Below are 24,005 nucleotides of genomic sequence, written 5' to 3'. Positions count from 1 at the left end.
TCCTGGCATAGACATAGATTTTGTTTAGTTTTATTTTTTTGATAAAGCCTGTAGAGTGTCTCGACCCAACTTTCGTGCCACAATTCTTGTAATATTTTTAATGTGCAATTGTAAGTGGTGGAAAAAAAGTGTTAGGTTTATATAAAAAGGGTAAGATTTAGGTACAATATTTAAGTGCTATTCTTTAAATTTTCCTTTTAAGATTTTGTGACATGAATTTTTTCTTATGAGATGGAAGTGTATTTTTTAGTTAAGTAGCTATATAACTGAATTTTAAGAAAGGAACTTAACAAAACAGTATCTAAGGTATTGTATCTAAGTTTTGTCCTATGTAAAATGATGATTCATGACTTACAATTTCACATGTTACAATTGCACATATTATTAAGTTTTGGTAAACATTGTGGCATTCAATATGGTCTTGGAAGTTGAAAGGACTTTTTTTTTTTTTTTTTTTTTGATAGGAAGAGGATTACAAGTCCATAACTATCATTTATCTATAATATTAATAAATCTTTATGCAATTCACTTTTTATGATGAAGGGTCTTATTAACAAGTGTGCTAAGAACACAAGCTAAAGAAGAAATACACTTATTAATGATTTATTGGCTTGTATGCACAAATTTATTATGATTATGTGTGCTTTTTTTGGATATATGTATATAATTTACTAAAATATTTAATGTACCATAACCACAGCTCTTAGGAAATTGTTAATACTATAAATTGATCATTGCACTCCAATGTACTTGTACATATACAATTTTTTTTCAATAATTGTTATGATCAATTTGTCTAAGAAAATTAAACTAATAATTGTAATTTTAATAGCCAAGAGCCTTGTAATATACTGTAACAATCTAAAAAAAAAAAAAACTATATTTTTAGCAATCCAACGCATGCACATTCATAGCAAACCAACACATTTTTTGCTTGACAAGTACCATAGAGAGAAAAAAAAAAAAAATCCTTGGTTAACTGCTATAAATTTAACATGATTATATATTTTGAAAATTTAACAATCTATATATATATATATATATATTAATAGGTAAAGATTAGAGAAAATCTAATTAGATTTCAATTAGATTCTTAATTTTGTGCCACTTGTCCTATCTAATTTTAAATTTTTGTGACAAATTCAACTATAATCCAAATTGAAAGTTCAATTTTATGCCACTTATCCTGTTATTTTTCTTAATTTTGTTGCAAAGTATTTATATCGAATTCAAAAACCAAGGGTCGACTCTTCATTAGCTTCTGTATATATTTAAATTTCAAACTCTTTATGTTTATACAAAACTCTTCATGTGTATCTATATAGAACAACCCTATAAATGAGATAATTCTAAATTCAAGAGCCTTAACCATAGTATGGTAAGGCAGCACAATAACAATTTGTTTTCAACTTTTACACAAGGCTAGCACAACACGTAATCGACTAAGTCTCACTAAGAAAATTGGAGGTGCTTATTCTGATTTGCCATTTTTGTCCATATCCTTTGCATCACTGTCTTACTTTTTTTTTTTCTACGATTTTTTATTTATTTATAGGCTACTAATTATGTTGATTTCAAAGTGGTTCCGTTGTTGAAGAAAATGGAACAATCACCGCCTATTGTTGTGATGGTACAAAAACGAAACAACTTTTAATCTTCACTCCTTTTTTTGGCCTATATTACAGATATCCACTTTTGGTTCAACATGAGGAGAGGGACACCAAAGAGGCAGAGGTTTGGAAGGCCTATAGAAATATTTGTTTGCCCCATGCCGCCACCTATGCAGGCTATGCTTTTCATAGTTTTACACTTTTACTCCTACATCCTAACATTTTCTTTTATTATACAAACTAACCTCAATTCACAAGGAAATGCTTGAAATCATTATTACCCTTTTTGTTTTCTAGACTGTTGGATAACTCTTTGTTTGTTTTGTTTTTGTTTTTGTGTTTTTTGTTTTGTTTTGTTTTTTAAGTTGAAATGGATATCTACTGTGTTACCAATTTGTTAATGTAGCAGCTAAGAATTTGACTTAGTTTGCAATTCATCAAAGTTAATGTTGCAGCTCTAGAGCAATTTGCATTGTTATATTTCAAATAAATATATTATTGCAATGGGTTGACAAATTTTTTTCAGTATATTGCTGAAAAAGTGGTAGAACTCTTTGTATATTTAAAGGATGCGTTTATTCACACTCTCTGATGCATTAACATTTTTATTTGAGACTCCAAAGACAAACTTGAAAGGAGGAGTAAAAGAAGTAGTCATTACTAATCTTTTTGGAGTGAAGACTAAAGAAGTCTAATCTTCTTGGAGTGAAGAAGTCTATGGAGTAAGATCCATCGGCTTAGATTTTTTTTTTTTGTTTTTTGTTATGTTTCTTTTNTTAAATGTAAAATTTTGCTTTTTTCTTATATTTAACAATCTATATATATATATATATATATTAATAGGTAAAGATTAGAGAAAATCTAATTAGATTTCAATTAGATTCTTAATTTTGTGCCACTTGTCCTATCTAATTTTAAATTTTTGTGACAAATTCAACTATAATCCAAATTGAAAGTTCAATTTTATGCCACTTATCCTGTTATTTTTCTTAATTTTGTTGCAAAGTATTTATATCGAATTCAAAAACCAAGGGTCGACTCTTCATTAGCTTCTGTATATATTTAAATTTCAAACTCTTTATGTTTATACAAAACTCTTCATGTGTATCTATATAGAACAACCCTATAAATGAGATAATTCTAAATTCAAGAGCCTTAACCATAGTATGGTAAGGCAGCACAATAACAATTTGTTTTCAACTTTTACACAAGGCTAGCACAACACGTAATCGACTAAGTCTCACTAAGAAAATTGGAGGTGCTTATTCTGATTTGCCATTTTTGTCCATATCCTTTGCATCACTGTCTTACTTTTTTTTTTTCTACGATTTTTTATTTATTTATAGGCTACTAATTATGTTGATTTCAAAGTGGTTCCGTTGTTGAAGAAAATGGAACAATCACCGCCTATTGTTGTGATGGTACAAAAACGAAACAACTTTTAATCTTCACTCCTTTCTTTGGCCTATATTACAGATATCCACTTTTGGTTCAACATGAGGAGAGGGACACCAAAGAGGCAGAGGTTTGGAAGGCCTATAGAAATATTTGTTTGCCCCATGCCGCCACCTATGCAGGCTATGCTTTTCATAGTTTTACACTTTTACTCCTACATCCTAACATTTTCTTTTATTATACAAACTAACCTCAATTCACAAGGAAATGCTTGAAATCATTATTACCCTTTTTGTTTTCTAGACTGTTGGATAACTCTTTGTTTGTTTTGTTTTTGTTTTTGTGTTTTTTGTTTTGTTTTGTTTTTTAAGTTGAAATGGATATCTACTGTGTTACCAATTTGTTAATGTAGCAGCTAAGAATTTGACTTAGTTTGCAATTCATCAAAGTTAATGTTGCAGCTCTAGAGCAATTTGCATTGTTATATTTCAAATAAATATATTATTGCAATGGGTTGACAAATTTTTTTCAGTATATTGCTGAAAAAGTGGTAGAACTCTTTGTATATTTAAAGGATGCGTTTATTCACACTCTCTGATGCATTAACATTTTTATTTGAGACTCCAAAGACAAACTTGAAAGGAGGAGTAAAAGAAGTAGTCATTACTAATCTTTTTGGAGTGAAGACTAAAGAAGTCTAATCTTCTTGGAGTGAAGAAGTCTATGGAGTAAGATCCATCGGCTTAGATTTTTTTTTTTTTCACTAGAAAATGTAGTTGGATACATAAACAACAATAGACCCTCCAAGCCTAATCTACCCAGGTACCTAAGCCCTCCAAGCTTCTTGCTCCAACGAGGTTGCGCGAACCTTTTTCTTTTCTACCTTACCAGATTCCACTACTTGACCATAGTATCAACCAATATATATTGGTTCCTTCCAAACTGCTTCCCTTAGCACCGAATAAACCTTCTCACAAACGTTGGTGTGATGAGATAAGGATTTGGTAAAAGACCTCTCAAGGGTATGACAATGAAGAGGAATAGAGTAGAGGAATTTGTAGAGTTTCTTAGATGAAGATTGAGGATGAGACAATCTTGTTTTTCTCTAGGGTTTCTCTCACAAAATTATCTCTCGAAACTCTCTTCATTTAGTGGGTATAAGGTCTATATATAGTGAGGTGAGATGAGAATACGAAGAGACATCTTTTTGCCAAACAGGGTAAATTGGCTGCTTGGTCTCGCGGCTAGTCCAAGTTGCGAAATCAAGTCGCGACATAACGGCCTGGCCAACCTGGGACTTTTGTCCTGTAGTGCGACAGCTGGTGCGACCTTTTAGCTTCCCTGCATGCATCTCACGTGCCTGAAGTTGGCGACTTGCAACCACGAGCCACCCGCGAGTCCTAGCCGCGAAGCTCTGCTTCTTTGCACATACTTGAGCTTTTCTTCACAACTTCTCACACACTACCCTTACAATAATCCCACCTAAATACAGGGTTACTAAGTGCTTAAATTACAAGCAAATGGCACAGAATAAAGCCAACACGATGGTTGATAATTTCAACCTTACAGTTTTCTCTCACAAAATTCTCTCTGGAAGCTCTCTACATTTAGTGGGTATAAGGGTCTATACATAGTGAGGTGAGATGAGAATACGAAGAGACAGATTTTGCCAAATAGGGTAAATTGGCAGCTTAGTCTCGCGGCTTGTCCAAGTCGCGAAATCAAGTCGCGACGTAACGGCCTGGCCAGCCTGGGACTTTTGTCCAGTAATGCAACAGCTGGCATGATCCTTCAGCTTCCCTGCGTGCATCTCACGTGCCTGAAGTTGGCGACTTACAGCCGCGAGCCACCCGCAAGTCCTAGCCACGAAACTCTGCTTCTTTGCACATACTTGAGCTTTTCTTCACAACTTCTCACACACTACCCTTACAATAATCTTACCTAAATACAGGGTTACTAAGTGCTTAAATTACAAGTAAATTGGTACGGAATAAAGCCAACAAGATGGTTGATAAATTTCAACCTTACACTATTAAATTGCATTTTCTTATTAATTATATCATCACTGCTAGCAAAATTTAAAAAAGATCAAAGATATAAAAATAGCTATTTCATCAATCAAATATTTAAATTTCAAATTTTTGTAGTTTTAAATAATGCATTAAAGATAAGTTATGGATGAATAGTAATTAATATCTAATTTTGAACAAAATTTGACATGCATGTTAAGAACATAAAAAATATACAATTAATTCAACTAGCTTGTAACTTGTGCTTACGCACAAAAACATTGAACTATAATAGAAAAGGAAAATTTGAATAATTGTGTCACTATTTTTGTAGGATAACTAAATTATATATTACTACCTCCATCTCAGTTTTTTTGTTCTCTATTCCATTTTGGGATGTCTCAAAATATTGTCCAATTTCTAAAAATAAAAATTATTAGTTTACTAATATTCCTATTATACCCCTACTTTATTTTCAAAACTATTTGAAAAGAAAACTAAATAATATTTTTTAAAAATCAATTTAATTGGGGCACCTTTTTAATTGCCTCGTTAAGAATAACTCTTTTTTAAAAGGTGATAAATTTATTTAAAGGTAGTTTTGTAAACTTATACATTTTTATAAGGCAGACAAGACAATAAATGATGTTTCCTTAAAAAATTTGATTTTCAAACATGACAAACAAATTGGGATGGAGGGAGTATTATTATTATTATTATTATTATTATTATTATAATATTCTTGAAAAAATTTTATTAATAATAATATTGTTGCTATCATGGTTGTCAAAATCTCAATCTGAATCTTACGATCTTACGATTTTACAAATCCACCTACTCAAAACAATCCAGATCTTTCAAGAATCTTAGCGATTATTCAGGATCGGTAGGGTCATACGATTTTGACGATCCTAAACAACTTTAGTTTCTTATAATCTTCTTTAACTTGGTAGAAGGCTCAGTTAGACCCAAATGAAAAGTAAAATCCTAATAAATCAAGTTTTTCCACTCCAATATAAAGAGAGTGTCAGTTGAACCCAAATAAAAAATATCTCAATAAAGTGTCACATTTTGAGGTTTTTTACCTCTTTAAATGATGCTTACAAATAGATGTAGTGATGTATGGTAATTATATCAATAAATATATAATTTATGTGATTATTTAACACACCAATGTGTATTTTTTTTTCTTAAATAATGTAAGATCTTACGATTCACAATCCAATCCTACGATCCATGATCCCACGTACCTCCCACGATCCTACGTAGGATCCCGATTCTAACAACCTTGGTTGCTGTTGTTAATATTTGAATAACAAATGAGAGACCTAACTTATATTTCATCAATCTTTCACTACCATACAAATCTATGTATACAAAAATAAGATACACATAAATTTGCTACTATACAAATCTATTTATTCCAAAATAAAAGAAACATAACAAAAAAAAAAAAAATCTAAGCCGATGGATCTTACTCCATAGACTTCTTCACTCCAAGAAGATTAGACTTCTTTAGTCTTCACTCCAAAAAGATTAGTAATGACTACTTCTTTTACTCCTCCTTTCAAGTTTGTCTTTGGAGTCTCAAATAAAAATGTTAATGCATCAGAGAGTGTGAATAAACGCATCCTTTAAATATACAAAGAGTTCTACCACTTTTTCAGCAATATACTGAAAAAAATTTGTCAACCCATTGCAATAATATATTTATTTGAAATATAACAATGCAAATTGCTCTAGAGCTGCAACATTAACTTTGATGAATTGCAAACTAAGTCAAATTCTTAGCTGCTACATTAACAAATTGGTAACACAGTAGATATCCATTTCAACTTAAAAAACAAAACAAAACAAAACACACAAAAACAAAAACAAAACAAACAAAGAGTTATCCAACAGTCTAGAAAACAAAAAGGGTAATAATGATTTCAAGCATTTCCTTGTGAATTGAGGTTAGTTTGTATAATAAAAGAAAATGTTAGGATGTAGGAGTAAAAGTGTAAAACTATGAAAAGCATAGCCTGCATAGGTGGCGGCATGGGGCAAACAAATATTTCTATAGGCCTTCCAAACCTCTGCCTCTTTGGTGTCCCTCTCCTCATGTTGAACCAAAAGTGGATATCTGTAATATAGGCCAAAGAAAGGAGTGAAGATTAAAAGTTGTTTCGTTTTTGTACCATCACAACAATAGGCGGTGATTGTTCCATTTTCTTCAACAACGGAACCACTTTGAAATCAACATAATTAGTAGCCTATAAATAAATAAAAAATCGTAGAAAAAAAAAAAAGTAAGACAGTGATGCAAAGGATATGGACAAAAATGGCAAATCAGAATAAGCACCTCCAATTTTCTTAGTGAGACTTAGTCGATTACGTGTTGTGCTAGCCTTGTGTAAAAGTTGAAAACAAATTGTTATTGTGCTGCCTTACCATACTATGGTTAAGGCTCTTGAATTTAGAATTATCTCATTTATAGGGTTGTTCTATATAGATACACATGAAGAGTTTTGTATAAACATAAAGAGTTTTAAATTTAAATATATACAGAAGCTAATGAAGAGTCGACCCTTGGTTTTTGAATTCGATATAAATACTTTGCAACAAAATTAAGAAAAATAACTGGTCTCTCTGTTGGTAGGTGAGTGAGTTTTCTCTCTTTTCCTACAGCAGTAGTAGTGTTCTGTCCCTTCCTAAGAAGGAGAGTTTTTGTCCTCTAAGGCAACAAGTTTGTCTTTAGAGCTAGTTGGGTATTTTTGTGGGGTTAAGGGAAACACAAGTTAGGTTGTCTTCTTCTCCATATTCTATCATGGAGGATCTGGCAGCCAAATGGAACAATTTTTCTTTGTCAGAGAGAGAGATAACAGGTTTTGTTCTTCAACGAGACCAACGATCAGGAGAGTTTCTGCTAGCAGCACAATTTTTAACTCCCCGATTTTTGAATATGGAAGCAATGGCGAGGACTTTCAAGCAGCTATGGAGGTCCACTAATGGATTTAAAATCCGTAATCATAAGGATCAGCGAGTTTTATTTGTTTTTGACAATCTTGGCGATGTGGATAGGATTTTGCAAAACCAACCGTGGAGTTTTGACAAGCATTTAGTCATGCTACAGAGATACAATTCCGATGTACCAGTGCGTGAACTGATCTTCAAAACTACTCTATTCTGGGTTCAAGTTCATGATATTCCAGTTCGTTATATGAATAGGCGAGTGGCTGAAGAAATCTGTGACGTAGTCGGAGAGGTACAAAAATCAACTGGGGCAGTTAATGATGATGGGGGACTTTTTATACGAGTTCGAGTCCTTATAGATATTTCTCTCCCTCTCTGTCGAGGAAGGTTGATTACAATGGAGAATGGAGAAAAAGTTTGGGTGAAATTCAAGTATGAGCGACTGCCTAATGTTTGTTTTTGGTGTGGACGTCTGAATCACAGTGATAAGAATTGTGAACTCTGGATTGACAGTAAGGGTACACTTACACCGGAGCAGCAACAATTTGACTCAACTTTAAAGGCAGCACCGTATACATCATCAGGCAAGGATGTTATCTACGTTCCTGGGTATTATGAGAGGCAGAAACCTAGAGTGCATGCCTCGGTTCAGGGCAACAATCCACAACCAAGTGTAACGGAGGGGCAGGCGGGGAATGGAGGTCCGGTGGAAGCGCCCCACTCATCCATGGCAACGGGTATAAGCAGTGATGAGAGCATTGATTGCATGCAGCGGGAGGAATTTAATGTGGAAGAAGCGTTACACGGGGCTGAAATAGAGGTACAGACAGAAACGGACTCAATCCCAACAATATCTGATCCTATTAAAACTCCTATTAATGAGCCTAAATTAATGGAGGAAGTTAATGGTGCAAAGAAATCCAGCCCAAATCAGAGTCTAACGGCAGAGCTAATTGAAATCCCAATTCAAGAGAGTAATGAGGTGGTAACGGGAATTGTTTATGACACCTTAATTGAGTCAAGGCAGATTAATGAGGTAGCAATTAAGGGGGATTTTCCTTACCATAATCAGCATGCCACGTCAGAGGAGAATCAAGGAGCACGGATTGCTGGAACCAGGGCAACACGAAAAAAAATTCCTTCTTCCAAGGCCGAAACAGCAACCAGCAACAAACCAAGAAACAGAAGAATACCCTATGGCAGGGATCAACCAAAGTCAGGGGGTAATTTAGAAGAGGGGAGGACACTTTGTAGGAAGAGGAGTGGGGATGCTCATCCGGAGTTACCAAGCAAGCATAGGCGGGTTTCAGAAGATGAGAGTAACAAACTTTTTTCAATGGTGGAGGCTGATGTTCAGCCCCGCCAAACACAATGAGTTGCTTAGTGTGGAACTGTCGTGGGCTTGGGAACCCATGTACAGTCAATGAGCTTGCTGAGATGGTGCGGGCAAAAGATCCCTCTGTCGTGTTCATAGCCGAAACATGGGCAGATGAAACAAGGCTAAAAGATGTGAAAAGGAAAATTCAATTTGAAAATATGTTCGTATCACCAAGAACAAGTAGGGGAGGAGGGTTAGTGCTTTTTTGGAGATCATCAATTGATATTTCAGTGGAGGGGTCGGATAAGAATCATATCGATGCAATCATAAATAAGAACAAAGACGCCGAGTGGCGCTTCACAGGATTTTATGGTGAACCGGATACTCAAAAGAGGTTTGAGTCTTGGGATTTGCTACGAACTTTAAAAAGGAAATTTCAAAGCCCATGGTTGTGTGCGGGGGATTTCAACGAGTTGGCAAGAGGGGAAGAAAAATTGGGGGGAAGTAGAAGAAGTCACAATCAAATGCAATTGTTCCGTGAAGCAATTGATGCATGTGGATTTGTGGACTTAGGGTATTCAGGTTCAAGGTTCACTTGGAGTAAACATTATACCTCGGGTCAATCAATATGGGAAAGATTAGATAGAGCTTTATGTACAACAGATTGGCTCAACCACTTTGCTGGCACCAAGGTTGTTCATCTCACTTGTACTACTTCGGATCATTCCCCTCTATGGATTGTTCCAAGTGGTATAGAACCCCCTCCAAGTTCACGGCCATTCCGCTTCGAAGAAATGTGGATGTCAGATAAGGGGTGTGGAAGGGTGATTGAAGCAGTATGGAAAGATTCATTTCCTTGTGAAGCCGAAAGACAAGTGATAAAAAAGATTGAAAAATGTGGGAGTGAGCTATCACAATGGAGTCGGAAAAACTTTGGCCATGTTAGGAGAGAATTGGCCGAAAAAAGGAAGTGGTTGGTGAAAGCCGAACAAAGAGCAATACAAAATGGGAGTAATGTCCGAGTGAGGAGTTTGAAAATGGAGATTAATGATTTGTTGGTGAAGGAAAATCAGATGTGGAGGCAGCGAGCTAAGGCCTTTTGGTTGGTTGATGGTGATAAAAATTCACGGTATTTTCATAGTAGGGCTACTCAAAGGCATCGAAGAAATCGGATTTTAGGGGTCCAAGATCATTCGGGTAATTGGGTCAACCAACCTGAGGGTATTGCTGAGGCATTTACAACATTCTACCAACAACTCTTTGAGTCTTCCAATCCGAGTTTGGGGCTGATTTCAATGGAGAAGGTGATTACCGATGATATGAATGCTCAATTGGCACAAGATTTCATGGAATGGGAGGTCGAAGCTGCACTAAAACAGATGGCTCCGTTAAAAGCTCCTGGCCCTGATGGTATGCCTCCTCTCTTCTACCAAAACTATTGGAATCTTGTAGGTAATGATGTCACCAAAACCATACTATCATACTTAAATTCTGCCACACTACCCCATCCCCTAAACCATACTTTCATAACCTTAATTCCAAAAATAAAAAATCCCATTGCTGTCACTGATTACCGCCCCATTAGCCTTTGCAATGTCCTTTACAAAATTTTTTCAAAGGTCCTTGCAAATAGGTTAAAAAAAATCCTACCCTCAATCATAACCGAACACCAAAGTGCATTCACAAAAAGTAGATTGATTTCGGATAATATTCTTGTGGCTTTCGAAACTTTGCATAGCATGAATAATCACAATTCAAAGAAGTCTGGTTATATGGCAGTAAAACTAGATATGAGTAAGGCGTATGATAGAGTGGAATGGGGTTTCTTGGAGGAGGTGATGAGAAATTTGGGGTTTAATGAAAGATGGATTGCACTTATGATGGTTTGTGTAAAAACAGTTTCATATTCGGTGTTGGTGAATGGTGAACCAAAGGGTTTGATAAAACCTGCAAGGGGGATTCGCCAAGGCGATCCCTTATCTCCCTTTCTATTCTTGTTGTGTACAGAAGGCCTAAACTCTTTAATCTTGAAGGCAGCAAGGGAGGGATCCATACATGGATTTGCATTGAGTAGAAGAAGCCCGAAACTAACCCATTTGCTTTTTGCAGATGATAGCTTATTGTTTTGCAGGTCCACTAGAGAAGAATGTCAAAAGGTGCTTGATCTTCTTGCCTCTTATGAAAGCATGTCGGGGCAGCAAATAAATAGAGGCAAAACAGCAATCTTCTTTAGCAAATCTACCTCTCCTGCTATGAGGATTGAAATTAAAGAAGCTTTGGGGGTTCCTGAAATTCTGCAGTATGACAAGTATTTGGGGTTACCGTCACTTGTGGGCAAGCATAAAAAAGCTAGCTTTGATTACATTAAGGAGAGGGTTTGGAGGAAGCTTCAAGGATGGGAAGAAAGCCTACTATCACAAGCGGGGCGAGAAGTTTTGATAAAGGCAGTTGTCCAAGCTATTCCAACATATACCATGTGTTGTTTCAAGCTACCAATTGGCCTTTGTCATGAAATAGAAAAGCTCATTCGTGGCTTTTGGTGGGGTCAAAGAGGAAACCGCAGGAAAATTCATTGGATTAAGTGGGAGAACATGTGTNTTTTTTTTTTTTTTTTTGATGAACTGATTATTGTTGTTGTTGTTGTTGTTGTTGTTGTGGTGTTGTGGTTGCCGAAATTTGTTGTTGTTGTTGTTGTTGTTGTTGTGTTGTTGTGGCCGGAATTTGTTGTAGGAAATTGGCATTTTCCTAATTGAACCAAACACATGAAAATATTTTCCACACCAATTTTCATAATACAACCAAACACTTAAAAATATTTTACTTTTCCGGAAAATAGCATTTCCGGAAAATATGTATTTTCCGGAAAATATTTTACGGGAACCAAACAGACCATTAGAGAAATTTCTCAAGTTTCTTCTCTTCACAGTGTTTTGCGGCTTAACCTGACGACTTGATCCAGTCGCGAAAAACGCGTGTTTTGCGTTTTCAAGACAATTTTTTTTTTTTTTAAAAAAAACTTTTAGTTTTTTCTTCGTACCTTTGTGACTGTTCATTTTCTTCCTCATTTTATTCTCACAAACACTTCGAGATTTTGGTGAAAATCCTCCATTTCTGCATCATCTTCTTTCAAATCTTCCACAAAAAGGTATGGGCTTTCTTCCTTTCCCTTCATACTTACTGGTTTGAGCATTTTTTTTTTATTTGTGAAGATGTTATTGTGGGTTGTGACTTATCATGTTCGAACTTGGGTTTTCGATTTTCGGGATATATTGCTTGTTTGTGCTGGTTCTTACACTAATCTTCTCAATCTTGTGTACCTACTGTGGTTTTGGTTGGTTACACACACTCATTGTCATGTTTTGAACCCAAATGTCAAGCATTTAGGGTTTCCTTCATTACACATGGTATGACACTGACACATTGCTAATAATGTTTGTTTGTCCTGTTTGGTGTTTCTTGTGTGTGTAAAATCATGGTGCAGAGTTAAAATATCTCCATTCAAGAGATCAGCTGTGAAAGGAGGCAGCAGCAAAGGAAAGGAACATGTTATTGAAATTGATGATTTCTCTCCTAGACCAAAGCGGGCTCGTTCCCCATCTGGTGTGTTCGATCCCAACAGGTTTCGATCATATGCTGCCTTTCAAACTCATGACAATTACTTCAAAAAGGCTACACCTCTGATTGAAAGAGTCTTTGACCAACATTCTCTGTTTGACACCAACATTCCTCAATGGTTTGCACGCAAGGATTGGAATTATCTCCTTTCTGACCTTGATGATGTATATGAAGATCTGGTCAAAGAATTCTATGCCAATGCAATTGTTGAAGGAGATGAACTTAAGTGCTGGGTAAGAGGAAAAAGTTTCTCGGTCTCTCCCGCATACCTAGCAGAGATTCTGCACATCAACAGGCCAATTCTTGGGGTCTCATCGGTCTATGATGATTTATATCTGGATGAAGAACTACTTAAAGTAGCTCTTGGGGAAAATCTGGAATTTTCCTCAAATGGGAACTCAGTCAATGTTTCATCTCTTCCTCCAAAATTGAGGGTGCTCACGATCGTCATGTTTCACAACTTGTATCCCCTATCCAGCACAGGGTATATGAATCTTGGGTGTGCACTGTTTCTTCATGATCTGATTTCTGATGTCGAGATTGACATCTGTGCTCATATCTTTCATATCCTTCGTAAAACTGTTCTACGAACTGAATCAAGGATGTGCATCCCATTTTGCTGTCTCATCTCACGGATTCTGAAGCGTAAAGGGCTCCATCCGTCTGAGAATGAATTTCCCTGCGCAAAACCATGTCCAATCAACATGCGCATATTCAACGCTAGCATTGGTCATAGCAAAAAGGGAATCAAAACAGAAACTTTCGCGTCCCACAGTGGCTCGCGCTCCAGTTCACTTCCCGCTGACTAGAAGCTAGACTCTATTGTAGCTTCTGTTTATGAATTGAGTTCCAATATGTCCGACCTTACTTCCATCTTGAATCATCTCAGCATTCGATGGGATACAAAGTTCACTTCGATTCAAACTCAATTGGATGAAATTCAAAGAAAGTTAGAAGATAATGACGACTAGCTATTCCATGACAAAAAGGGGGAGATGCTGTTGGCAGGGGGAGAGCTCAACGAAAGGGGGAGATTTCAGCTAACAGACTTTTGTTTACTACTTTTGTCTATCTTTAGTTGTTACCATATTTCTGTATCCATCTTATATCAGTCAGCACTTTATGTTGTTGTTTTGTACTCATGTTGCTTATGTAAGCTTTAAGGGTTTGTTCTTTTGCACAGATTGTAGGCCTTTGTGGTTTGTGCCATTCTTTCTGCAGCCTTTGTGCTTTGTTAAATCAGTACTTCTAACTAAATGTCTTGCATTTTCTTCTAAGTACTGTCACTCTTGTGCCCGTTGTAGGATTGTTCCTAGATGCACATACTTCATGTACTGTGCATTGGTTGAGTGTTGGTCATTCAAGCAATTTACCTTGTATTTATTGTTTTGAATGTTCAGATGTTCATTCCAGGTGTGAATGAACATTGTGATCACTTGGCTATAGTGATTACCTGTTTTGATCTTTCCATGGTTTACTTCTTTATTCCATTGTGCATGATCGCATTGTGCTTGCTCTATATGCATTACAAGTTTCTGTAGACAATAAACTTATTGTGTTGTTGTGTTTCAGGAGTTACTTGTTCTTATGGTTCTAAAGTTTCGCAGATTCTAGAGTTAGGTGTGAGTGAGTTTTCCAACTGTTCCCAACTCACGCGTTAAGTCTAGAGTTTGTTTTAGGGTTTTGTCACGGAATAGCCAAAGGGGGAGATTGTAAGGTTGAAAATTATCAACAATCGTGTTGGTTTTATTTCGTGCCAATTTGCTTGTAATTTAAGCACTTAGTAATCCTGTATTTAGGTGAGATTATTGTAAGGGTAGTGTGTGAGAAGTTGTGAAGGAAAGCTCAAGTATGTGCAAAGAAGCAGAGCTTCGTGGCTAGGACTCGCGAGTGGCTCGCGGCTGCAAGTCGCCAACTTCAGGCATGTGAGATGCATGCAGGGACGCTGAAGGGTCGCGCCAGCTGTCGCATTACAGGACAAAAGTCCCAGGCTAGCCAGGCCGTTACGTCGCAACTTGATTTCGCGACTTGGACAAGCCGCGAGACCAAGTCGCCAATTTACCCTGTTTGGTAAAAATATGTCTCTTTGTATTCTCATCTCACCTCACTATATATAGACCCTTATACCCACTAAATGAAGAGAGCTTCGAGAGAGAATTTTGTAAGAGAAAACCCTAGAGAAAAACAAGATTGTCTCATCCCCAATCTTCATATAAGAAACTCTACAAATTTCTCTACTCTCTTCCTCTCTATTGTCATACCCTTAAGAGGTCTTTTACCAAATCCTTATCTCACCACACCCACGTCTGTGAGAAGGTTTATTTGGTGCTGAGGGAAGCAGTTTGGAAGGAACCAATATACATTGGTTGATGCTATAGTCAAGTAGCGAAATCTGGTAAGCTAGAAAAGAAAAAGGTTCGGCGCAACCTCGTTGGAGCAAGAAACTTAGAGGGCTTAAGTACTTAGGTAGATTAGACTTAGAGGGTCTATTGCTGTTCGTATATCCCAACTACATTTTCTAGTGGATTATTGACCGCTTGGAGGGCGGCGGAGAGGTTTTACGCCGAGGACTTCGGTTTCCTCTTCGATAACACATCGTGTGTTGTCCGTGTGTTTGCATCTTTCTTCCCTTTATCTCTGCCTTATATTTACTGCTGTGAATGTGTTTATATTTGACTTAGATTGTCTATCAATTCTGTTATAAGCTTATTATCATGTTCCGCACATTAACTGTTTGATATAAAGCGTGAATTGGTATATTTGTAATTTGGGGTCTAAACGTTCAAGGGTGTTTCATACCCATATTGAATTTTCAAATAGTATATTTGTCAAAATTCATATTCAATAAAAAGATATAGGGAGAGTTTGAAGAGTTTTATCTCTCCAAACTAGTTTGGATATTTTTTTTTTGTCCTTATTATAGTTGTGGAGACCATTTTTGCCGAAGGACCAATAACTTACTTGTAATCCTTAGTTCAGAGTCCCACCTTAGAAGGCTTTGTCCGCTTTGGAGAGCCAAGCCCTCACGGTTTTGTCACAAAGAGGTGAGATTGTCCCACATCGCCTAAGTAACCCTCCCACTCATGCTTTATATGCCCTTGGAGCTTGCATGTGTTGTAGTGGTACACTCATATAAGCTCCAAGGACATATAAAGCATGAGTGAGAGAGTTACTTAGGCAATATGGGACAATCCCACTCCTTTGTGACAAAACCGTGAGGGCTTGGCTCCCCAAAGCGGACAAAGCCTTCTAAGGTGGGACTTTGAGCTAAGGATTACAAGCAAGCTATTGGTCCTTCGGCAAAAATGGTCTCCACAATAGTGAATATCAAGAATATATTATCTTATCATATAATTACACATATAAATACAATTCCTCTCTCAATTTTTGAATCGTAGTGATATTAAATTTATGTTGTTCTAACTTGTAAGAACAGGCTTGAGCTTTCAACAAGAAACTTTCACCTCCTTTTTGTTTTGTTTTGTTTTGTCTTTTTTGTTTTTTGTTTTTGTTTTTTTTGTTTTTTTTTGTTTTTTTTTTTTTTTTGGGGTTTTGAGAAGAAGAAACTTTTACATATAAGCACAATTTTTTGTTTTGTCTTTTTTGTTTTTTGTTTTTTGTTTTTGTTTTTTTTGTTTTTTTTGTTTTTTTTTTTGGGGTTTTGAGAAGAAGAAACTTTTACATATAAGCACAAAATGTACCACGAGTATTTAGTTTGTAGGTTATTATGAGCAAAAGGTTTTATCCTAAAAGAAGATTAATGAGGTTCAAGTTGACAACAATTTTTACTATATAAATATAGCGATATTTGTGCATGTGACATGCACACTCGCCTTCACATTGTTCTTTAAATCCAGAAAGTTATGCCCACAATGTTGACACCTTAATTCTAACTTCAAATTATGCTTCAAAGCTCGTAAGTCATGCCTACTTTCATCATACGCTTGTGAGGAACATCAAACACTTTGTCACTCTCTCCCAAATTTTTCTTCAAGAAATTGTAAGCATAACCTATCATAATTCTCTTGCCTATATTGGCTTCTTTATTAGCAATAACTTCAATCTCACCAATTAAGTGAACTATACCTGCATGACATGCTTTGTCCACTACCTCCATCTCTCTCTCCACTGCCTCTTTTTGCTTATCTTCTTCAACCTCCCTCACATCCTCCTTTTCATTCTTTTTGTTTACCAACCCATCATCAAGTATTTCACCATCATTCTCACCAATATTCTGAAACAACCAAAAATCATCTCTAATGAACTTCTTCAATCTTTCTATCAAAATCTTCTCAAATGGCTCTTTCTCATTATGCACATCTGTGTATCCATATCTCACAACACAACGAAAGATATTAAGTTCCTTAGGCTCTACTCGATGAAATTGGAAACGCTCTTCCAGCTGAACCTTGCTTATGGGCAATGATTTGATGGTGATGAAAACAAGGACCGAATGCAATGCTGGTACATTTTCCACATAGTGTTTGAAGATTGGAGGAATGCCTTGAAAAAATTCTGAGTAGAACATGGCTAGCCCAGGAATTCGACAAAAGCTGTTATCAGCAACTATTTCCTTCAACTTCTCCATAGAAATTTTATGCTCAAGCTCATAATAGTATTTTTTTTGGAACACGTTGTTCCAAACATACATTACGGTCATTAGGATTGCAGAAAAGGCCAGGGGAAGATATCCTCCTTGGTCAAATTTGTAGAAGACTGAACTTAAAAAGATAAGCTCCACGCTGCCAATGGTAAGAACGTAGGAAATAACAAGAAGTATGTGGGATTTCCATATCAAGATCATTACTAGAACTAGAAAAACTGATGTGAGGACCATTAAAAAAACCACTGCTAACCCTGTAGGCAATAACAACTGATTATTAGTTGCAATATATATCTTTTATTTAAAAAAAAATGCTAAAATTATTATCAATTTTACTACAAAAATTTGCAAACTAACGTCACAATGAACATAATTGGTGTCAGTTTAACATCTTTTATATATACTCTATTTGAATCTTAGAAACTGTCAAAGGGTAAGTAATGGTGAGATGGAAAAACTCAATAACGCTTTATGGTAGTTATTATTATTATTTTGAATAGGGAATTTAACAATTTTTTTTTTATAAATGGTTGACATGATTTGTTGTAATTAGAGTAACAAAACTTTTAGTCCACCATTGACATCATTTTATTATGCACCAATCACAATGGGTAATTTTAATAATTCTATAAAAAAAAAATTGTGAAAAATATTATGTTCCTAGCTAGATTTAAAATTTCCCCATTTTTGACCATTTTGACATTCAATGCCATTGTTCTGTGGATGCATAGCTTAGATTAAAGAAAGGCTAAAAGAATATGTAGATATGGGGATTACCAAAGGCGTTGCCAATGTTAGTTGTGGTCCTAAAACCCAAAGTGATAGCTACACAAGCCAGCATAAGAAGGTAATTGGCTTCAGGCACATAAACTCGTCCTTCATACTTAGCTGATGTATGAACTACTTTCACCCGAGGGAAACACCCTAATGAGAGAGATTGTTGGAGTATAGAGAAAGTCCCAGTAATTATGGATTGGCTTGCTATGATTGATGCTAATACAGCCACCACAAACATAGGCCAAAATAGAGATTCTGCATCATATTTTAAGCACCGCGTGAACAAGTATTGAAGGCCAAAAGAGAGGGGGAGAGAATGTTTATGGACATGAATGGTTTACCTGGTATAGACTTGTAAAAGGTATTAGCAACAAGATCACTGTGCTTTCGGAGGAAGGAGGCTTGTCCTATGTATGCCAAAAGGAGAGCCCGATAGGTCACAAAGCACATGCTAATTTGAATGGATAGAGCTGTGAAGTGACCCAAATCAGCAAATAAAGCCTCAGTTCCTGCATATTTTGACAAGTAACATTACACACTAACAAACTTTTTATAAGGTGTATATATATATATATATCACAATGGAAAGAAACTACAACCTGTTATAGTGAGGATAACACCACCAAGGGAAATCCAAGCATCCTTTTTGTTCCTTCGAAAATAATCTATGATGTACTTTGGATATAGGGCTTTAATAACAGTTGGATCAAATTTGATGAAATTGTAGAGGCCAATGCCAGCAATAAAGGCAAACCATATGCAAAGTATTGGAGCAAAACTATACCCCACTTTATCAGTTCCAAATCTCTGAACCATGAATAGGATGATCAAGATAACTACTGATATCCAAACAATCATCTCTGTATACAACAAAAATGACTAGTTGTTAATAAACTATTGCTCATGAAAAAGTAATCAAATGGGCAGTTTGTATTAATGTGCGGCGGCTCATTATTTGCCAAAATTACTGCCTGCCTAAGTGGAATCTAAAGTCATCTTTATTTTCGGCTTCTATATGGCTCTCTCTCTCTCTCTCTCTCTCAAACACACAACTGGTTTAAAACATTTTCAATATGGAATCGTAATTATAAGTTGTTTCATTGACCTTTTTTTTGGCTAATATAAAAGAATTATGATGTGCCACATGGTCACAAGAGTACCTTCTGTTATTGCTGGTGAGGCTACCTGGATTCCACCAACAGCCGATAAAACTGCCATCACAAACATTAGAAAAGAGAACTAAGAGAGGATTAATTTGTAATTTGAAAACAAAAGTTAGAAAGGCAAAAATCCATTGCAAGTTGCAACAAACTCTAAGGAATCGAGAATGGCAGTAACAATAGACACACACACACAGATTGTTAATAGATACATGTTACCTGGCCAACGAAAATTTTAAATTTTAAATTTTAAATTTTTTATTATTTTTTTTTTATTATTTATTTATTTATTATTATTTTTTTATGCATGAAAAGGGGAGGTATGAATCACGTTATAAAATGACTTGATTTGTTTCTTTTACACATTATAAAACTTGGATAAAAACTTGTATAGTTTTATGGTAAAAGATGAAGTTTTTTTTATTCTCTTTGTAAGAGGAATATAAATATGAAGATGAAGTTAATTATTGATTGAAAAAAAATAGTCATATGATGTTGTTAGGATATATGTGATGTAAATTGATTGATCTTTTGACAAAACACATTTTATTTGTAATTGAGTAGATCTAGGATGAGTTTAGTACTTTAAGAAGTGTTCAAGTTTAGTATTGAAGCCATGCAAATCTGACCAAGAAATAAGTGAAGAAGTGTTGATTATTAAAACTTGACAGATGTCTCGACATAATCATTTCTATTGAGAATTAATGTTGAAACTCGACAAAAGTTGTATATGTCGAGAATTACGAAATTATAATATACAAATCTAATTTCACACATATTTATGAGTATTTGTGTAGGTTTTTTTTTTTTTTTTTGTTTACAATCCTAGACATATATAAGAATTATTTTAAGGGCCATAACAAGGGATGCAAATGGAGCATATGCACATATTGTGACCGGAGACATTCTTGCTCTAGTTCATTATATTCTTTGTAGAAGTTATTGCATCTTTGCGCTAAGAGTTTTGTGATCAAGGAGCTTTTTGATCTTCATGTTGATGAATTGAAGAATTTTGCAGCCAATATTTTTCTCAAGTTGGTATGTTAGTCACGCACTGGGATCCATGTATCATTGGTTAGTCACGTACTGAGATTCGTACATTGAATGAAGAGATTGCCGCTACAATACAAATCCAATTGGGTATTGGGGTAAGAGTTCAATCGTAGATTGGTATTAGGTACTGAGATTCCTTTTACTTGTAACCGCTTATGATTGATAATAGTGGATTTTCGAGAGTAGTGATCTTAAATTCACCCGGTGGGGTTTTGTCTTGATGGTTTTTCCTATTCGTAAACAAATCACCTGTGTCAACTTAGTTTCCACTGCATTTACTTTAGTTAGTGATTTGTTTGTACTACCACGCTAATTGCATGTAATTGAATCTAATTAATTCACTTGGATAATTAATTGATTAATTTACCAAATGGGTCAATATGTTTTTTGCCTATCAGATGTGACAATTGGTGCATGCAAGATTTTTTTTTTTTTTTGGTTAATAATTTGATAGGAAAATATGATTTGAACCTTGCATATTTTTGTTAAAAATATAAAGATATCAGTTGAGTTACAAGGCTCTTAGCACATACAAGACTTCCTTTACAAATAAGGAAAAAAGAAAAAGAAAAAGAAAAGGAAAAGAAATAAATTTTTTATCCAAGCGTTTAAAAGAGAAAACAAAGAAGTGGGTGGGGGAATGTAGTTTTGATGGTAAGATACATTTTGTCATGTAACCCTAATCGATTGTTACAGTTTTAGCTGGCGATCTCTTGTAATTTGTTTTGTATAATTAAAGTCTTTGTTTTGTATCAATTTTTTTAAAATTTTTTAAATTTTATATTTTAAAAAAGAAGCAATACGTCTAAGCCGTTTTCGGCTCAAAAGTGGTGGTAAACTTCAATGTAAAGTAGCTAAACAACCAAAAGTAGAAAAACAAATTATATCTAAGTACTTGCATTTTTATAATCAACAAAAATTATATGGAAAACTCTTTTTCACATGTAAGTAGAATCCACAAAAATAGATTATACATATATATCTAAGAGATATATTGTACACATGTTCTATAAGATAATTTTAGAAATACCACATGCATCACTTAATCACAAGCACTAATGCAGATGGTATAAATGATTAATGGAAAGTGAATGTGCATACCTGAGATTGAAGGAGTGAGGACACCATCCCCTATAAGCATGGAAGTCCCAAGCATTGTGGCGAACAATAAGCAATGCTTGGCAAACTTGCTCTTCTCTAGCTTAGACTTGAGCCACGATGCCCTCTGTACACGACGGTTTGGCGACTTGATCAGGTAATTTGACACCTCATAATCCTCAGCCTGTTGGTTTGGGATGAAACTCACCTTGGCATACCGGCATAAGAGAGAGTACAAGGCAAATGTCCCTCCTGTAATTGAAATGTTTAACACAAACTTAAGAGTGTGTTTGAAAGTTAATTTGGAAGGAGAGGAGAGTAGAGGATATTTGGGGGAAGGAGAGGGGAGGGAAGTAGTTACCCTTTCCCCTTAATTATTTAGATGTTTAAGTAAGAGGAAGAGGAATATATATCACTCTCATTTATTTGGATGACGTAAATATTTATAGAAGGAGAAGAGGGGTGGGGAGAATGGTCTTATAAAGTGACAATTAGGACCATGTTTTGCAAATTTTTAATAAATAGATATAGATTATGGTAAAGAACAGTTAACAACCATGAGGTTAATACCAGTCTGGTCTAAGACTTTTCAAAACTGACCAATTTGGTCCCTAAACCCAACTTGAATCCTAAATTGTTATTCATTTTTCTTTTCTATTCCTTGGTGGTTAAGAATGAGTTACACGTCAGTTTTGAGAAATTTTAAACTTGATTGACATTAGTTCAAACCTCAGAGTTCATTAGGGACTAAATTTGTCAATTTTGAAAAGTTTTGAACTTAATTAATTTTGATATTAACTCAAATTTCAGGGATGTTAACCGTATTTTACTCATTCATCTTTATAGTTTTGACCTTGATACGAAAAAGAACCATTTTTAGAGTAGGATCATACCTTCGCCCTTATCATTGGCCTTCAAGACAATCAACACGTACTTGATGAGAGAAAGTAAGGTGAGGGTATATAGGATCAAAGAAAGCACTCCCAGGATGTCGTCGTTGTGCTTTATACCATTGGGGAAGGTGCTCGAAAAGACATATAGAGGTGATGTACCAATGTCCCCATACACCACTCCAATACTTTGGAATGCTAGGGGGAAGATCACTGACCGCTCTACTGCCTAAACAAATGGGAGTAAATGTAAAATGTCAAATACTCCTCCTTACCAGTTACCATGCATGCAAGAAGAAAGTTTCCAATTACGGAAAAACAGTTGAACCATATTTAACAATGACTATGTACTGTTACTAGCTGCCATACACTGCTACTTTTAAACATTACAATCTTAAAAACTTAATTGAGAGCCAATAGTTTTATAGTTCAATTGATATTTCTTGGTATCTTTAATTGAGACATGCATCTCCGGCCTGGGTTCAAATCTTCTCTCTTTTATTGTATTTATCGAATTAGTAAAACAAATAAGAATAAGAACATAGGGGGAAGAGTTGCTGGCGGCAAACCTTGGAGTCATGGCCATGATGAGGTCTAGGAAAGTTGTGGGACTCGATGTCCAAATACTTTTGCCATAAAACTTTGCTCTCTTTAACCTCTTGAGAAACTTCCTCACTTCTTACTTCAGTAATGGCTTCTACTAAATTTTCAGACATGTCTATGACAATCTTATAAATATTACCGAGTGAGAGAGAGAGAGAGTTAAGAGAGGTATGTCTGGTTAAAAGAGTTGGTACTTAAAAACTTAAAAGCGAGGATATTTATATGTAAATGAACATGGCAGAGTCAAGAATGATAGCTTGTAATTGTAACATTGATATTCACTTCAAGACAAACTCAAATTAAGTTATAGAGAGATTACCATACGTACACACGTACGTATAAGCACAATCACAGGCAAGCAACTAGGACAGGCCCCATTTGCAATACAAGTCAAAAACGTAGGTTTTTTTTTTCGATAGATTATAACAAAACCAGTCTACTACTCCATCCTTTAATGTACCTCAATTATTGAGATTTTTTTTCTTCGAAACTAATTATTGAGAGTTAAAAAAAAAAAAAAAAAAAAACTCATTAAAAAAAGAAAAGATAATATTATCAATTCTGAGATGACATGAAACTTTTGCCATGAAACTTTGCTCTCTTTAACCTCTTGAGAAACTTCCTCACTTCTTACTTCAGTAATGGCTTCTACTAAATTTTCAGACTACAATCGTATAAATATTACCGAGTGAGAGAGAGAGAGAGAGAGAGTTAAGAGAGGTATGTCTGGTTAATAGAATTGGTACTTAAAAACTTAAAAGCGAGGATATTTATATGCAAATGAACATGGCAGAGTCAAGAATGATAGCTTGTAATTGTAACATTGATATTCACTTCAAGACAAACTCAAATTAAGTTATAGAGAGATTACCATATGTACACACGTACGTATAAACCCAAACACAGGCAAGCAACTAGG

At 35.3% G+C, this 24,005-nt stretch overlaps 1 protein-coding gene across 1 annotated transcript; it reads right to left on the bottom strand.

The window, feature by feature from the left end:
- Positions 1-16,554: 16,554 nt before the first annotated feature.
- On the bottom strand, positions 16,555-23,276 carry LOC136064635 (potassium transporter 5-like). The gene is made up of 8 exons (XM_065766599.1): positions 23,053-23,276; positions 22,487-22,712; positions 21,597-21,845; positions 19,443-19,493; positions 18,882-19,142; positions 18,624-18,791; positions 18,283-18,537; positions 16,555-17,759 (listed from the first exon to the last, which is right to left on the bottom strand). The coding sequence occupies exons 1-8, from the start codon at positions 23,197-23,199 to the stop codon at positions 16,810-16,812; spliced, it is 2,307 nt and encodes a 768-aa protein (XP_065622671.1). The 5' UTR covers positions 23,200-23,276; the 3' UTR covers positions 16,555-16,809.
- Positions 23,277-24,005: the final 729 nt, after the last annotated feature.

This window comes from Quercus suber, unplaced genomic scaffold (genome assembly GCF_002906115.3).
Source record: "Quercus suber isolate HL8 unplaced genomic scaffold, Cork oak 2.0 scaffold_723, whole genome shotgun sequence".
In the NCBI taxonomy this organism is placed as follows: domain Eukaryota; kingdom Viridiplantae; phylum Streptophyta; class Magnoliopsida; order Fagales; family Fagaceae; genus Quercus; species Quercus suber.
This window is presented reverse-complemented; position numbering and strand designations above follow the sequence as displayed.

Excerpts from the sequence above, each read along its gene's own strand:
- LOC136064635 (XM_065766599.1), bottom strand. The coding sequence starts at position 23,199 with ATGTCTGAAAATTTAGTAGAAGCCATTACTGAAGTAAGAAGTGAGGAA. Across the intron at positions 22,713-23,052 it reads ATCATGGCCATGACTCCAAG|GCAGTAGAGCGGTCAGTGAT; the intron begins GTTTGCCGCCAG and ends CCATTTGTTTAG. Across the intron at positions 18,792-18,881 it reads TGTTATCCTCACTATAACAG|GAACTGAGGCTTTATTTGCT; the intron begins GTTGTAGTTTCT and ends CAAAATATGCAG.